The 17910-nt window shown below is 43.0% G+C and overlaps 1 protein-coding gene across 2 annotated transcripts in view; it reads right to left on the bottom strand.

Annotated features, from left to right (window-relative positions):
- Positions 1-5853: 5853 nt before the first annotated feature.
- Positions 5854-17910, bottom strand: part of LOC121610298 (nuclear factor of activated T-cells, cytoplasmic 1-like) — a 55950-nt gene continuing 43893 nt past the window's right edge. For both annotated transcript variants that reach the window (XM_041942331.1, XM_041942332.1), the window contains exon 10: positions 5854-5999. In XM_041942331.1, coding sequence (XP_041798265.1) covers positions 5944-5999 — 56 coding nt within the window. In that variant the 3' untranslated portion in view covers positions 5854-5943. The remainder of the gene's footprint in view (positions 6000-17910) is intronic.

Raw genomic sequence — 17910 nt, 5'->3', positions numbered from 1 at the left:
AGTCTTTTTTTTTTTTGATGAAGAAATAGAGCTCTCGGAATGAGCTAGAAAGGGCTCTTGAATGCATCAACTTTGATGTGGAGAACAGAGGACTCACGTGTTGTGATCATATAAACAGACCCTTAAAGATAATTCTCACTTTTCACATTTCTTAAGCGCAAACATCTGCCACGCCGCTAAATTTTATAAATCCTTGCACAACATTTCACGCATCACAAAAGAGAGAGCGAATCAAGCTGAATGATTGCAGATGGAGAATAAAAGACGGCCCAGGATTTTCCAGGCCCCATCTGGTTGCCTTTCTGAGGGTCTCTTAAAGTGTCTTTTAAAACGGTGATTTGTCTGTGGGTCCGCAACGATGCGACCATGTCAGCGGGTCATCTGCTGGTCCTGTCACATGTGAAACGGTCCCATGAAAGGGCTCCGCGTACACCTGTGGAGCCCCAAAACCCCACCCTAAACAGATTAAAAAAACACCTGTAAACACATGCTCAAATCGCAGATGGCCCTCGTCTTCTTTCTTTATCATCCTAAAGGTAATTGATAAGACGGTCTTTTTATAGGCATTTGCAAAAGAAAATCACACAAAAACTGCCTCGAGGGACCAAAAAGATCAAATGCTGAACTGGCTTATGGGACAAAACTATCAAAGGTCCTTCAGCATGGTCAAGCAATTATCTCTTAAAGCATCTCTTAAAGCCACCCCCATGGTTCTCTCAACATGCCCTTCATAACAGAGGTATATTGAGGATTTATTGCCTGCAGATGGCCGATGAGAGACGAGGACAGGAGCTCCAGCGCTGTGCCTATGCACTCACTTTATAAAAGCTCAAATCAAGGGCTCTGTGGGAATACAATGGGGGAGGAAGCGGGACTGTAAAGACACTATAAATCAGTACAATGAAACTTCTAAGTCGTGCCCTCCGCCAGGTGCTGTGTGCATGTGGGCCCTGGGGAGAAAATGGCACGCGCTGCAATCATTATGATCAGAGATTGTTTCTTGCTCCTCTGTACTGTTGTCTCCACTGCAGGGATGCTGTGGTCTGAGCCTGGCAGTCGGCCTGTCCGTCAGCAAGTCATCTGATCATCTGGTGAGGCAACCAGAGGAATCGTCACCTGAGTTCAGTCACGACTGCTGCGTGCGTGAAACAACTGTGTTTTTATGCAAACATATATATTTTCAGTAAAACGTCAGTTTAGATTTTTCCAGTTTTTTCCTGGCAAGATCATTGAAAACATGGAAAAAGGAAGTTTTACACATGCATCAAATTTCCAGCAGGAAAATATTTGTTTGTTTAAAGTTCAGAGAAGAACATGAATCCTGCAAACCTTGACATCATTGGTACGTGACCTCAGTGACTAAAGCCAAAGGCCATAGTTACCTACAAATTTCTGATGCCAAATAAGAAAAGGAAGCATGACTGTTCTGAAAATGTCGGGTCAATATTAGATAAGAAGTGCAATAAAACCTTTGCTGTCACACTGGAATACAAATGCTCCTGTGGAGCTATTCTGTGACTAAATGAAAACAGTATATGCAGGCATATGTGATGCACTGGAGCCATCTATTCTAGCACAACTCGTGTGAGCCACACCACGCGTTATTTGAACCTGTGCTGTCAGTGTATTTATCCAGCTCTCAAACATTCAAGCTCTTATTTATACAGTGCCTTGAAAAGAATAGGATGACATTTTGGAGAACACACTACTTCACTTTCTTGCCAAAAGTGAGATGATAAGATCATTACCACTCTGTTACTTGTCTGCTCTGTGTGAAGCTACAGGCGGGAGAAAGTTAGCTGAGCTTAGCATAATACAAACAGAGGGGATCAGCTGGCCTGGCTCTCTCCAAAATGTAACAAAATATGCCTGCACCTCTAAAGATCATTGATTAGCATGTTGTATCTCATTCTAAAGCAAAAACAAGTGTGTTTCAAATGCTTTGTTGATAGTATTTATTATTAAAAGAAAGGAAATAATGTTTGGGAAAATATCAGACATGTTCCTTTTAATATGAGCCAGCGTCAGGGCCCTGTGTCTGACTGGCACTATCTAACAAAACGGCAGGCAAAGTAAACAGACTCGCTGTGTGGCGTGCATATGACGGGCAGACAGCGTGTTGTTCAGGTCCACAGCAGCATCTGACCGGGCGCGTTTACATGCTGTTTAACGTGCTGCAGCTGAGCAGCTCATAAGCTATCTAGCCTGTAAACTTATATTAGCAGTGCACTTCTCCTGGTGAATGCTTGAGTGCTTCGTGCACGATTTGATTGGCAGAATTGGAACAAGGTACGAGATATTCCGCTGAACTAATGAAAAGCTATGGAGCGTCATCATGAAACCAAAAAAAAAAAAAAGTTTCTCCATTATGATTTCTGAACACAGGGCAGGTGATTTAAAAAGCAGATGCTGTAGCAGACAAAAAAAGGTTTAAGTTGAGTTGGGCTTTAACAGTCAAGCACAGACACACTTCAGTCTTGGTATGACTCCACATAGAAAGTGTTTGTTGGTGACCTTTAGAGGTGTAAGCATACAAGAAATGCAGCCCAGAGTGCATTACAAAACATGTAAAATGTGCAAATGTTGGCCTATATACTACAAAGTTGAATGTGATAAGTCATAGTTTAACCAGTTAAGCTGTTGGAACTGAAAGACTGGCTAGTATTTTAAAAAAATGCATTGCTGTGTAAAGGTTCTGTACATGTAATCATGAAAAAACTACATGCATCTTTGAGCAAATGTCAGTAGATTTATAGACTGATAGCAGCTCCATTTGTTTTCATGGATATTCCACTGCTTTGGTTAAGTCTCCCTACTTGACTGCTGCTTCGGTGGAAACTATGGCCCGCAGTCGTGTCTCCACTGTGTCAAAGGGTACTGCGCTGTCAGAGGAAGACTAAGGTAAGAAGAACAGGGTGCCAGGAAAAAGGGGCGTGACTGCATCTGTAAATAGTGGGCCTATTTTGGGCTTACCACGCTCGTACAGGGGAGCACCGCCTAGACCTGCCTTCTGTCACTATGGGGATGGGCGCTTCATAACTTTGCTGGATGGAAAAAGTCTGGAGGACTGGCAGGTGGTACACAGGAGCGTGGCACAGCTCCCATGGCGAGGAGCTGTTTCACTCATAACTAGCCACCACTGACATACACACCGGAAAACACACAGGCCTCTGCTTGCACTTGGCATATCAGCACCTTGTTGGATTTTATCCTGCTGAAGTACGGAGCAGGTTTGTTTGTATTTCTGTTTGAAAAAAAAAACGTGACAGACCAAAGATCAAATGCCAAGTGCACTCTTTGCTGGCAATCGCACAGAAAGGTAATCTAAGATCTAAGACCTGGAAACTACAAGTGTTGTGTAGCAATTATTTGGTAAATGAGTAAAACTAGACTACACTGTAGGTAAAATGAATGAAGGTAAAAAATGAATCAACAATCGGAGTTGACACACTCTTGTTTTGTGTGCCAAAAAAAGTGGGGAATGAAAAACAATATTTTTGTCCTCTCTTGTCAATGTCAAACTGTCTCCTTTGCAGGTTTTATGAGGGGTATACGCACAGGTTGGAACAATCTGAGGTTTATTAAGGTCAAGCTGTATAACAAAAGCAAATCACTCAGCCAAGCTTCAGCAAAGGCCTTAAAACTAAAGCACAGTCTTATGGGCTGTGCAGCTAAGAGTCAAAGAATGCTTTTAGCATAAATTGAGGGAAAAAATGAGAAAATTGACTGAATCCATTACCAGCTGATTCAATATTTTTTCAATACAAAGTGTATTATTTCACATGAATAGAACTGAGTGTCTGAAAAACTACCAGGCTTAAAAATGGTTAGTTTCACTTTTAAAAAGGTGACATGAAAAAGCTGCTATGATCCACAATACAGGGATCAAAGTGATGCACACATTTCAGTGTTCCAGGGGGAGAAATATAAGTTTGTTAGAAGTTTGTCCTGCAGATGACCATGAAATAGTTTAGATACCATATCAGGAGTTAATAGTAAAGTACTTTACTTTGGCTATATGAAAAGGCTTAAAAAAATCAGTAATGTATTCATTCAAACTTAAATATAGCACCATAATAACTGAGAACTTAGGTTACGTATGGTCACCATTATGCCATTTATTAATCCATTGTTTGAACACATTAAATGCACTTAAAACACATTTCATTTTTCATAAATATTTCATATTAAAGAGAAATATATTTCACCTTGTGCCTACACAGAAAAGCATTATAGAGTTGCAATGATCTTGTAGCCAAGAAAGAGAGTAAGGCACAAAATAGAAACCTTATTCATACAGTTTAGTCATGCTATTATACTATAAGTCCAAAAATGTATTAGGAAGCTATATTGTAAGCTAGTCTCAGCTAAATGATCCCCAACATTGTTACGAGGTGCATGCTCCAAAAGACAGATAACATGGGAAAGACTGCAGCTGTGTGGAAGAAGAGCGGATGTAGGTCAGTTTGTGACACGACAGTGGAAATCAATCTGCAACATTTGGTCTGGAAGCAAGAAAATCTGCTCCGTTTCTGCGGTAAAGTGCATCATGTTTTTGTTTTGTTTTGTTTTGTTTTTTTTGTACGGGGAGCCGCTCTACACTAAAGCCTCCGACAGAAAAAGGAAACTTGGACAATAATTTCACCAAAGATAAAATCCTTTGGTTTGCTCAGATCAATTATTGCCAACAGTAAGTAACAGTCCTGCCAACTCCTCAGTGGAATCACCCAAATGACGAGTAAAACTGAGCCGGTGGCGTACTTAGATTATCCCTGTGCCTATTTACAAGCGAACCTGCAGTGCAAGAAGTAACAGACAAATACATATTGTGCAGGAGTATTCTCATTTCAGTTCAGCAGGTAAGCATACCATTGTTCAACTATCTTATAGCTGGGGGAGAAGAAAACTCTGATACCTGCCTTTATAAGTTCCTGCAACCAGGAACTGTTGTCATAGGATATGTTCTATATACTTCTCTGATTGTCTGCGCATCATTTTGTCATGGTTTGGATGGGAGAACTGGAAGACCGGGGCGGGATGATAAAAAAAAACATAGGCACTAAGGTGAAAAGCATAATGCAGGGTTGCAGAAATGGTACAAATCATATCAGGGGGAAAAGGGGAAAGCTAAATAGCAAACTGCATGATATAAGCATAAGGCATACATAAGTACATTTTCAAATACATGTTTATACAAAAGAATATCATACAATAACATTCAGTATAAATGAACGATGAGATAATAATGAGGAAGCAAGAAAAAATACAATTCTAATCTATTCACATACTCCCTATATATTTTCCAGCCTTTTATTCTGTTTCCCTGTAAACAAATCATTGAACTGATACAAAAAGGTCATATAAAAACTTCCACTTTGGGTTACAATGAACCATTTTGCATTTGTGTGACTGCTGCTGTTGTTTGCCGTCAGTATCACTGCTGTAAGGCACCAATTCGGTTGTCGCGGACTGACTGCACAAACAAAAAGAGCCAAAGTGATGAAGTGTGACACTTGCTGTCCCATTAGCTTGTCCATGCATTAACATACAGATCACACTCGAAATGAAGATTTGTCAACGACAGAAGTGCTTCAGTCTCATTGAGCTGTTTGGTCCACTAAAGAACATCTGCTGCGAGTTAAGGCAAGTGTCGTCGTGTACTCTGCCCCTGATATCACTTCCCTTTTTGTAAATATAACATTCATCTGTTTATTCAAATGGAGCTTGCCAGTGATCAATGTGAGTCTGCGGCGAGTCTCTGAGCGAGGAGGAGCTGATGGCAACGACGGCCAGGTGGGAGATCCGGGTCAAAGCTCTACTCTTCATCGTCTGGGTCTCTGGGTTTCATTTGTCCTCGTTCTGTTGACTGCGTGAGTGTGTGTGTGTGTGTGTGTGTGTGTGTGTGTGTGTGTGTGTGTGCTGCTGCAGAGGACCTCTGGACGTCTATGCATGAGTGTGCACGGAGATGCTGGAGAGGTCGTTCCTGATGATCTCGTTGACTGTGGAAAGAAAACAGAAGTTGTGGCTCATTATGAGCGAGTCACACTGAATAGCAATTCAGCTCATTAAAACACACTTAATAAAGACGAGTGCTTCAATTTTCACCATTAATTTTTAAACCTCTCTTTTTAGTCTACACAAGATATTAAATCACTTTCATTTAATTTGTTTTAGGAATATGCGCCACAAAAGCACAATAAAGGCCCTCTGATTATTTCCTAATCTTGACAATATTTGACAGGTTATGGGAATATTTGGGAAGGAGGCAACAGTGGGAACAGCTGATCAGTCACGCGAGCTAAATTTCGCTGCATCAGAACTTATTCAGGAAAAGTGTTTCCATCTCCGATCTTTCTCGAAAAAGACAAAAACCCCTTAAACAAGCAAAAATCTTTTTTTTTCTTCGAAATTAAGGACGTTTTTAGAATTTTGCAGACTCCATCCACTCATTTCTAATGCGGTATATTCCCAAATGCACATTCAAATAAGCTGATGGACACAAATTTGAATTTATTCAACACTTCACACTTTGAAGATGATACAACTCTTTATTGTTGTAGACTGCAATGAATCATGTCACATGAGGCAACGCCACACTGAATAGTTGGCACAGATGTGGCGAAGTTGAAAAATACTGGATATCAGTCACCGCAATCCAAACATTTCATTGTCGTTACCAGCCTCTAAAACTCCTATCATCCCCGTACACACATCTCTGTTTTCAAGTCACCGTCTTGTCTTTCCTGCTCCAGTTCCTGTGCCCGCGCCTTTCCCACAGTCGGGCAGACACGGATCACTCCCCTGCCTTTATCTGCTCTGTGTTCTTTGGCAAAACAGAGGGAAGTGACTGCGAAGATGGCGAGGACCCTGAGCCCCGTGGCTCGACAAAAACAAAAAGCTCCTCCGTCGTGGAGCTTGCTGTGATAAAGTGGGCCGACGCAGACGGAGAGAGTGTGGTGAAGCCACCATCCGCAGCAAGGAGCTGAGGCAGGAAGTCCACCCACTCTGAGGCCCAGAGTAGGCCTGCCGTTTGTTATCGCTAGATACTGTTTGGCGAATGGCGCATCGGCGCTGATCAAGACGAAAACATCAAGAGGGAACAAGATGGAGTCCTTTAAACAACACACTATTTCAGTGCTGCGAGTTGTTATCAGTGCACTGCCGTATTTAACGGCTACGGTGCTGATGAAATGTGAAAAAATCCAGCTTTTTATTACCAATGATGGAGACAAAAATAGATACAGGAAAAAATAAATTTCATTGTGATTACAGTAATAACATAAATTTAATAAGAAGGCCACACACCTATAATACCATGCCCTGCTCTCAGTATCAGCCAAACACCCACCTCTTCACACACACAAACACACACACACAAACAGGTTGGTTGGGACTCACCTCCCTAAACAGGAGGAACTCCCATTGGAAAAATCCAACCTGTGCCAACACTGCTGCCTGTTTTCAACTCTGTTCCACTCCGGGCTAAACAGGCATTTACACGCTGAGGTTATTTTTAGCTCTGGACACAGAGGAAGTGCAAGAACATGTAACAATTAAACGATCAAGTTTTACCGTCGCTGCTCGTGTCTGTTAGCCGAGGTGAGAAAACAGCTCCAGGTAATTTTGAAGAAGGAAAGGGAAAACCCAACAGCGCAGTGGCAAAAAGCCACAAATTTACCCTTTATTTTTCTGAGAGGAAAGCAGTGGCTTCCTTTCTTCTTTTCAGTCACTGTAAAAAAAAAAAAAAAATAGTGACGTCTCCTCCGCCCACAATTTAACTGCGGTGCTTTTTTTTTTCTGCCCTATATCAACTGATATTTTCCATTGGCATGCCCGACGATGTTCCATTCTGAAGAAACAAGTGATAAAAGAGAAGAAAGGTAACACACTGGCCCCTCTGTTTTCATCTATGTACTCTGTCGGCAATGTGAGAATCTCAGAAACAGGATGTGGCCAACTGTTAAACCACAAGACAACCAAGCTGCTATTTATAGCTGTTTAATGGGCCATCATCATTATTTAGGTGCAACAACTTCTGGGAAACGAAGAAATTTGAAAGAACAGTTGATGAAACCTCAGTAACACATGATGACACATGCACAGGTAGTGACTCCATATGAATATGTGTGCATGTATATTTTAAATGGTAATGGTTTAAAGGTTGGTTTTGGCCATTAAATGCATTTAATGTAATCTGATTTATTAAAAATATCAAATTTAGTTAAAAAGTATTTTCTTTATTTAATGGAAGTTTTTTTTTTGGATGGGGGGAATGACAAAAAGGACTGATCATGATCAGGTGTCACAGTTCTGCATATTTTTCTGTTTTCCTTTAAGTCAAACCGTGACAGTTCTGCATTTTTGAGTCTGTCTCACCTTCAGTGAAGTGACTAGATAACCACAACCATGCAGAATAAGGGAAGGCGGTCTGACACGCTGGGGAACATTTTGTTCAGAGAGGAATTTGGCTCCAATAATTCAGCCCCTTGCATAATATCGATGGGCATGGATACAGGCCTCCTCTGTAAATTAGGCCTTGTAAAGCTAGTTGTAGTGTTTTACAAAACATGCCACAGGGCTAGTTTCCATTTTCATGATGCGTATGTGCTATTGCATAAAACACTGCCATGTTATGTTTCACAATAAAGATGCAAAGCTATATGTTTATAGTCAGAAATGTACACTCCCCACGGCCTGACATCCCTGTCTGCAGCACTGGAAACTTGCTCTGTTTTTTCTTTTTTCAGTTGCTCAGGTTAATAACGGAAAGTTGTAACTGGGAGGATACCCTCTCATGAATAAACAAAAACAGCGGAAAGCTGCACTCCAAATACTCCCCTGCCGAAAAAAACTAACACACCAGAAAAAAAAAAAAAAAAACGTGCCCTGCTAGTCTTAGTTAAACAGAGTGACATCCTTTATGAGCTGTAGTGACGGCGCAATCAGTAAACCGCAGCCCGGACCTGTCAGGACTTATACTTAGGGCCGGGCGGCTGGGAGATCTATTTCAGGCAGGTGTGAGAGTGGCATGAAAATATGACTGTGATGCCAGCTGTGTTGAACAGTTCAATGGTCAATTCAGCTCCTTTGTGAAGCCCTACCGCTGTTCCTTGGCAGCGGCTTGCAGCTCAACCCCCGTCTCCATCGGGCGCGGCCGCCGGCTGAATGAATGTTGACCTCGCTAAAATAATCTGTCTGTATCAACTATGATGGAGAGTGATTTGTTTCTGCTAGACGGGGTGGTGGAGAGCCTCCACATGCTGCCTGAGTACTGCATACATAAACAACACAGCACAGGTCAACATTTAGAAACGGCACCATTTCAGTCATTATAGTAACTAAGGAAGACGCACAGGTTTGCTCATGTGTAACAGGTTGTCTGAGAGCGACCATAACAGAAGGCCCAGCGGGCTTTCAGGACTAAAATAGCACAGCTTTAAAAAACACAAGGGGCTGCGTAGGTGTGGGCATGTTGCTACAGGTACTGCTGAGAAGATACAACCTCAGCCAGGAAGTCCAGTTTGAGTAACATATCCATGATTCTGAAGGTTTAACTGGCGCCAAAACACTGCACAGCAGTTTATGATACTATGAGCCAAGATTTCACAACTACGGAGCGCATCCATGTTCCCAGGGTCCTACGTTCCCCGGCTCAATATTCTGTTACTGTGTTTGGGTCAAACCTAACCCTAACCCTGGCAACATAGGACCCTTCATCATCTTGCTGTGCCATGTGCCATGTAAACCTGGGGAGCACAGGGTGCTGGAAACATAGAAATGACTGCTTGCAACTGTGGACTACCTTCCACAGGAAGTTGATGTGCTCAAAAGTTTGCACCCACCAAAAATCTGTCAATTTGCAACAAAACAAACAAACAAAGAAGAATCAGTGCAAAAACCAACCATGCACCAATCTAAACAAATAAGGTACGTTGTGTCTTCTATCATAAGCTGACAAACTGGAAATAGCTCAGTGTTTTCGACTGGTGTTGATGAAAATATGGTGCTGCTGTTTTTTCATTCAGTAATCCAAGCCTGGCCGCGATGACTCCATCTGGCTACCCTGAGAGTCCAGCGTGAACCTGACCTGCGCTGGTGATTTAGTTAGCACTGTTAGACGAGAGCGCTGTGCATCGGGGTTCGATAACAGCCAGGCTTCCTCAGAGAACAGAGGATGCCCGATGGTCTGGTGAGGCGCAGAGCCTTAAGGATCGGGAGTCAGTCGGAGGTTCCTGCCGTCGTAACGTGATCGTCCTCGGCCAAATCGGGCCTGACTGGCAGTGACCTGGCAGAGAGTGACTTCACGTCCCCTGGCTTCCCTCAGCTGACTCTCCAAAACACAACCTCTGAACTAACGGAGGCTTCCTGCGAGGGACTTCTGTTCTCACTCGGAGTCTCTTCATGCCAAAAGACCTGGAGGGCACGTTCACTTTCACTACATGAATAACTGCAGCTGTGTTCGGGTCAAGGACCTTCACGCTGTAGCAAAGGGGGGTGTTTCCTATGCTTCCTCGTACCGCCTGTAGTAGCACATCAGGTTTGTGAGAAAGACGAGGTAGCTTCCTTCTATTGTGGCACTCTCAGCAGCGTTTGAGGAAGCAAGTCTGAGTCACACGAGCTCCTTTGTACAAACACAGATAAACACTGGCATCAGATCTGTGCAGGCGCTCACAGGGAGCGAATGGAGACTGGCTGCAAGACAGACTCAAAGTTAAACCTCATCTGAACTGCTCTCATGTGAAATTGATTTGGTGGGGAAGCCAAACTAAAGCCCAAACTTGCTGGAGAGAGACAATTGAATTTCCTGGTACATATTACTTTTGTTTCCCCACTATATCAAATCTTCTCTCGGCCTCAGCAGAAACACTTAATGGACAATTTGCTGCCTCCCACACACATCTCAAACGGCTGGACGGAGAGGCTCGGACGACGTCACTTATCTTGTGCTGATAACTGGCAGCGTCAGAAATAGGGAGGGGTCAAAGGTCAGAGCACACACATCAATGACACGAGGAGGGGAATAAAGACGGAGAGACTGAAAGAGAAGGAGCGAAACGGAGAGAGACACAATCATTATTCCCACAGATAAACACAAATGGAAAGAGACAAAGTGTTCCACTAATGCTTCATCATGATAAAGTGCTTCATAAATTCATCCGAGCCTCGCAGGTAGACGGCTTCTAATCCATCGCAGGGATCCCTTTGGGCCTAATGATGTGATGATATGTACAGACAGCATATTTCATCCCCACAGCTAGGCTGATGTGTGAAGCCCTGGGCTTTCCCATGTGGAACCACTCAGTCTCCACAACTGACAGAGGAGATAGAGGAAAGAAAAAAGAAGAGAGATAGTGCTGCAGAGCGAAGGTTTGTGTTTTAAAACAAAGCTGAGTTTACCCCGAGAGCTGAGGTTTTACAACTGCCCCGCAGCAGCAGCTGTGTGGCACTGTGAAAGCACTGCTGTGCTCTCCTCACACAGCTGAGGTGAACAGTGATGAGTTAAGGGCATGATTTCTGCTGAGGGGCTCGCTCAGTTTTGCTCTTACTGTCCAGCTGCCACAGTCCAGATCAGAGAAGTTCAGAGCTGATAACAATGACTCACTTATTACAATTATTACTGTCCGCACAAAGCAACGACCTTAATGAGCAGCAAAAAGAGCTTTGCTTTCCCTGGGTTTTGCCTCTCAGGCAACATACACGCTGCACTACCTTATTGCTGGATGTTGTTGGGACAGTATGCAGCCTGAAGATAATACTTGCAGGCACAACTCAGGGCATCAGTCAAAAATAATATAGGAAAGCGCAGTTCTCTCTGTAGTAAAAATGCAGATATAAAACAGTTATTTATCATAAAATATTAGATATCTGTGAAGAAAACTGAAACTGATTACAATGCATTTACATTTCTGTTTTTTGTTATACTAACATTATGCAAAACTTGTCAGTCTTAGCATAATTTGTTGCTTGCTTAATTAATTAATAACACAAATAACACTTCTGAAACCAAACTTGTGCCCCTGCGTGAGTGAAAAGTGAGATTGGAGAAATAGTTGATGAGAGAGCAAAAGAAAAAGCAAGAAGTGGGACAGACAGAACACAGAGGGACTATGAGACTGATAAAAAGAGAGTGTGTTTGTGCATGTGTGTGTGCACATTGATTCAACAGCACGTATAGGGGGCCGGAGCAGGGATGCCACAAGAGGAGTGATACAGTCCCTCTTTTGGAGAGCTGAGGAGAAAATAAGAAGTAGGGAGTGTAAACAGTAAGTGCTCTGATGTCACTGAAGAGATTTACAATCAATATGTCTGCTGCTGTTTTTAGACAAGGGCTCCAGGCTCAGTTGGATAAGAGAGAGCTGGAGCAGCCTTGAGAAATAACGATGGCATACTCTCCGTGCTTCACGTGGAGAGACAAAGTGGAGCTGGGCTCTATTCTCCACCTGTGCGTCTCTGATGTGCCTCATTCTTCAGAGGACATGCTTTATGGCTGCCTGCAGTCAGCTGAATCTGATGTGTTGCCAGAGCAAACGACATGACCAGGGAGAATTCAGGTGTCTGCCTAGTCCAGATCATAATCACGTGGAAATGGCCAAATGAACCAAAAGTGCTGTGATCCAGGCTCGAGAACAATAAAACAGCAGCACCCCAAATTAGAAATCTAAAGAAAACAACTTTTACTCAAAGCCCCGCCACTGCTGTGCTTATTTTGGCTGCAGCGGTGCATAACCTTTGTCTTTGATCTTGCATGGTGTGCTGTGCCTCTCCCTATCTCACCTCGCTCTGTCTCTCTTTGCGAGCCTGCCACTTCCCTCTCCTCCTCCTCCTCTCATTTCCTCCCGGGCCCAGGAGGCCGCGGGTGTGCTCGCTCGAGGTCGGTCTCCTGGGAGGATGAGGGGGAGGTGTTTACACGGTTGGAGCTGCTCTCCTGTGCCCTCATCACTGACTCCTCTGGAATCGGCTCAGACCGCATTGCAAACAATAACAAAATAAAATGTATACTGCTGTAGTGATAGCAGATCTGAATATACATTACACAGTATGTTAACAATGCAAACACCACAGATACAAAATCTGGTCTCTTTTTGAAGGGACTAATGAACAATATTATCTAAATATGCAGTTCATGATAAAAATTAACTTTGTTTTCACATCTGGACTGAAGTTAAGATGGATCTCAGAAATTGAACTAAAAAAAATCTTAACTTAAAACAAAATTCATCATCTATCAAGCACTGTTTATTGATATGCAATGTAGGTTACTGCCTTATTGTGGACATGATGGGTGAGGGATTTTTTCGCAGATTGTTTCACTTGAATGATTTTTATTGACCCAAAGAGGTGAAAGTATCCACTATTTTACAATTTTCATTTTTTGTTTAATCACTTCAATCAACCAGACCGGGAGCCAGTGATCTAATTCACTAACTGCCGTAAGTGCACTTGCACAGGAAGTAAGAGCGTGCAGTTTTTCAGCATAAAAAGAAAAGGCTGCCACAGTACCGCCCACACTGTTTGACTGACAGGCGATGTCAACAAGGGAAGCGCAGATGCTCAAACGCTAAGCAGCAAAACGGTGCTTTCGGTTATTTTGATTACGCAGTTCAGTTTGATTGTGTTGAGCTGTGAACTATTTATTCAGCTGGGGTGGAAGAACACCACAACACAAAGTGTTTATCAAAAGCAAACATAAAAGTAGGAAGCTTGAGAGCTCCTGACATCGAGTGTGTATGGATGACTCAAGACTGTGAGAAATCAAAAGCTCAGTTTCGCACAACCGGTGAAGCAGAACCGCAAAAAAGCAAACACCCAGGCCTGAAAATCCACCGAAGTGAGCGCAACACACACATCTTTGCGATTGAGATATGAAAGGAGACAGATTAAACTCTTTGCATGGCTCATTACCAATGGGTTTATGGTAAAATAACTCAGCCATCTGATAAACTCCTTGTGACTGATTCGGAATTAGAAACGTATGCTGCCACGGACGCTGATGCAGACGGCTTGAGATTTTGAAAATGGCACACGGTGAAAAAAGCCTGAGCATATTGAAGCAATCATACTTCAGTAGGTCGCAGCCGTCTGAGAGAGAATTTGGCTGTGCACCTGCGTACAATGCGATTTATGACTCCATTTGTATTGTGCTTCTTTAAATCACCTGTCGCCTGTCAGTTGTTATGCGGGATGTCAGAATTGTTTTTCTTTTATTTATACATAGAGAATCTGTGTTCTCTGTGTCCAAAAAGGCTTAACTCAGTGCAAGCCTTACTGTTCGCTATCCATCACAGATAGATGGCTCAGTGAGGCTCCTTCCTGTTTTTTAAGGTGAACGTCTGCTTGTTAGTGTGTATCTGCACGTCATGGCCTTCGGTTAACCCGTCTGGTTTGCACTCTGCCAGCAAGAGTTTTGCTGTGTAAGGATGCCAAAACCCGCACTCTGTTGGTCAGTTGTTTCAAACCAAACTGGTCCAATTTGGTGTGAGGAGCAGCCAGACCTCTAGGGGACGCTAGCATGGCTTTTAGACTCTTCTTTCTATGTAGACACTCCAGTCCTCCTGCTCAAACCGGCACTCTTAGTCTCTTACGGGTTGTTTTACAGCTTTGGAGTGCACGCACGCTCTGGTGAAAGTAACATTTCCACTGATCCAGAATCTCGGTGAGCTGGACAGGGGGTTCCTGCACGCCTCGTCCCGAAGTCACAGAAAAGGCTGTGAACGGTATACTAAAGGTAACTCAATCTGAAAAAGCTCCCGCTGCACACAGGAACATGGCTCTCTCTTTTCAACATCCCGCTGAGCTCTAGTGATCTGACTCTGTACTGAAGCTGAGTGTGATCTGATTAACACTCTGTCTGCTGACCCCGAGAGCCGCCTCACAACTTTAAATCCTCAGCGCCTGCAGGGATTCAAAGAGACCGAGGAGGAGGTCACCTCAGGGCACATCGTGGACTTATTCACGTACACTTGGCAAATGTTCCACTTATCTCCTTTCCAACACCCTCGACCTCGCTTTGATTTTCATAGACAGACAAAGTTTCATCCATCTGGAGACGGTGTAGTTTTCAGAGTGTCAGAGACAGTAAAAGAGACAGAGACTTTCGCTGCCACCTGTAAATCATAGCGCCGCATTTTCACCTGCTTCTGTTCGTGCTGCTTCAAATCGCATAGATTTAACAGTTGCTGGGGCTTAGGGAGTGAACCTGCCACTTAAAGACCTTAACAGAAACAGGAGCCTGCTACTTTACTCTATGATGCAGTAAATCTGACTGATTTAATTAAAATGTACGTGACATTTTCACTCACACTGTGTTTGGGAGCCGAGCTTTCCAACTCGAGCTCCCTGCAGATTTGACATGGCGGATTTACAACATGAGCAGACAGAACTGTCTTGTCCTCAAGTACCAGAAAGTCCAATGGACTTGAGGAGTCTAACAGAAGAGCACGAAAACAGGACATAAAAACAATGGCACCACTTTTTCTCTTCTTTTCCAGCGATTTGTTGTCATTGTAATGGCTAATGAATAATTTTTAAATGCTTTTTTGATCACTTATAAGCTATTAATTAATACCAAACAGAAGAACTTTTCACATCTTGAAAGCTAATGCTATTAATGCTTCATACCTTATCTATAAAGCATTAGTAATAATAGTAAAATCAATAATTAATTCCAACATATAAATACTATATAAAGGGTGTCAACCCTTGCATGGGAACAATTGACTTAAACCTCCTGTGTTTAGCATTAATAATCAGAATCAGTACTTAATAAACGTTTATAGCAAACTATAATGTCGTTACATATGCAGATAGAAGGACACTGTCATTTATGTGCTTGCAACCAATTCCTCCAATTAAGTATTTGTAACAGTTAAATGCACAGAATGTAGTTTCTGCTGCCATGAGTCTCTCAATCTAAATGATGAAAGCATAGTAAGTAGTCTCATGATGTTTTGAAGCGGCATGGGATCATGGGAGCTGAACAACCACCATTGTCAATGAAAATCTATCTGACGTAATGAAATGTTTACTAAGGAAGTAATGTATTAAAGTTTTATTCATGTTGTGTTTAATAACTTTGTGTTGTGTTCACTGGCTTCCTTCCTCACTCTGAAGTATTTCTTTTTTGTCTAAATCTAATTTATGTGATATGCATGTCACTAATAAACATGAGATTTATATTTATATTGTGATGTGTATTGTCTCATTGGAGGAACTACTCTGTTGACAAATACATTAATAAGCACTTAAAATTCCCTAATTTCTGCATTTCATACCACTATATTAAGGTGTGTTCGAAACAGTTTATTCTGTTTTTATATAGTGCTTAGAACCGCAAAATAGGGGACGTGTGGGGGGTGGTTAAAATGAAGTGTTCCCTTGATTTAATTTGAAGGCACATAAACGTTTGAAAGCTGGGATATGTCAGCAATTAGTTTGAAGCACCTTGACCTTTCTCAAGCTAAAGAACTTAATTTTGAGGTTTGTGTAACGCCGCTGTGGCCTTTCATCATGTAATCTCTCAACGCTTCACACAGTAATAAAGGCTTACTGAGCGTGAAAGGATTTCCCTGTTTGTTAGCATGTTGTTTTGCGAGGAACCCAGCTCAGCTGAGTACAATCAGGAGAGTCCGGGGACCCGTTGAGGTTTATAACTGCCGTGGGTCACATGTCAACAGTAGGACGCTTACAGTTCAGTGGTTATGATCATTCCCTCCCCTGAAGTAAACCTATTCACCCACTGCTTGGTAAGCCTCTGCACTGTGAGCGGCCACTGGTGGGAAAGGAAGAAAATGTGATCTTTAACTTCGACAGTGTTTGTCTTTCTTTTTAGTGTTTTGGTTTTAACAGTTTTAGCTGTGAAAGGAGCACGTACTGTGTGTGTGTGTGAGAGTGTGTGTGTGTGTGTGTGTGAGTGTGAAGAACAGGGGCAGTGGGAGAAGCTGCCAGGGAAAATCACCAAGATTGCATGCTACTTTCTTCCACCTCAGATTTTCCCCTCTTTCCCCTTTTCTCTTTCGTCTGTCTGCCTGTGTCAGTGTCTCCTTCATTTCTATGGCTGACCTGCTTCTTCTCATGCTCGCTGAATATTCCTGGATGTGAGGACATGATGAGATGTCCTGACCCCAAAATCTCAAAACACAAGAAATGCATCTACGTCCCTCCATTTTAGGCCCGTGAGAGATGAATTGAGGATGGCGTGATTCCTATCCTTTGAGGCAAACTATTTTGACAGTTGCAGTTTACGTTAACCTGCCTGCAAAACTAAAACAGGCGACGTGTGTGTTTGGTTTATAGTCATGTGACAGATTCTACTGGGACCCTTTCAAAGTTTGTATCAGCCTTCATGCTCCCTCCTCCTCCTCTCTCTCTGCAGCTCTCTCTCTATGACCATCTCTCCCACCCTCTTCATTCTGAGGTATCTGCACACGGAGGAGACGGCAAACTCTGCCAAGAGTTGCAAAACCCAACGGCTTTCCCCATCCCTCCTGGCTGGATCAGACTTCTCTGTTGACATCCGTCACTGCAGGATACTATTTCACTGAGCTAACACATTTCAGATGGGGAGCTGTTATTAAGTGGTCAGGGATGGAGACCTGCTCCTGTTTACCGATGCCGCAGGTATTCACATCCCCTAAACACCAACCAAAAACACTGCAGCTGCTCGTGGCAAGTATCATGCGAGTGTGGTTATTGTGTTCGAGTGGAGGAGCTCATCTTTGGACGGCATTCAGCTGTCTGTGACTGCTTGTGTATCCTTGAGCGAGAAACCCCGCTAGCTTCGGGGATGCTGTCCAGAAGCCGATCCTGACCCCAGAGAGTCGAAAAGGGAAAATGTGCCTTTCTGCGAATCGATTGCGCTTGTTTGTGTGTTTAGTATGTTCCTGGACTGGATGAGTTTTCCATGCGCTCATA

The sequence above is a fragment of the Chelmon rostratus genome, chromosome 8, assembly GCF_017976325.1.
Source record: "Chelmon rostratus isolate fCheRos1 chromosome 8, fCheRos1.pri, whole genome shotgun sequence".
Lineage (NCBI taxonomy): Eukaryota > Metazoa > Chordata > Actinopteri > Chaetodontiformes > Chaetodontidae > Chelmon > Chelmon rostratus.
Note: the sequence above shows the minus strand (reverse complement) of the source record. Positions and strands in the feature narration are given on the sequence as shown.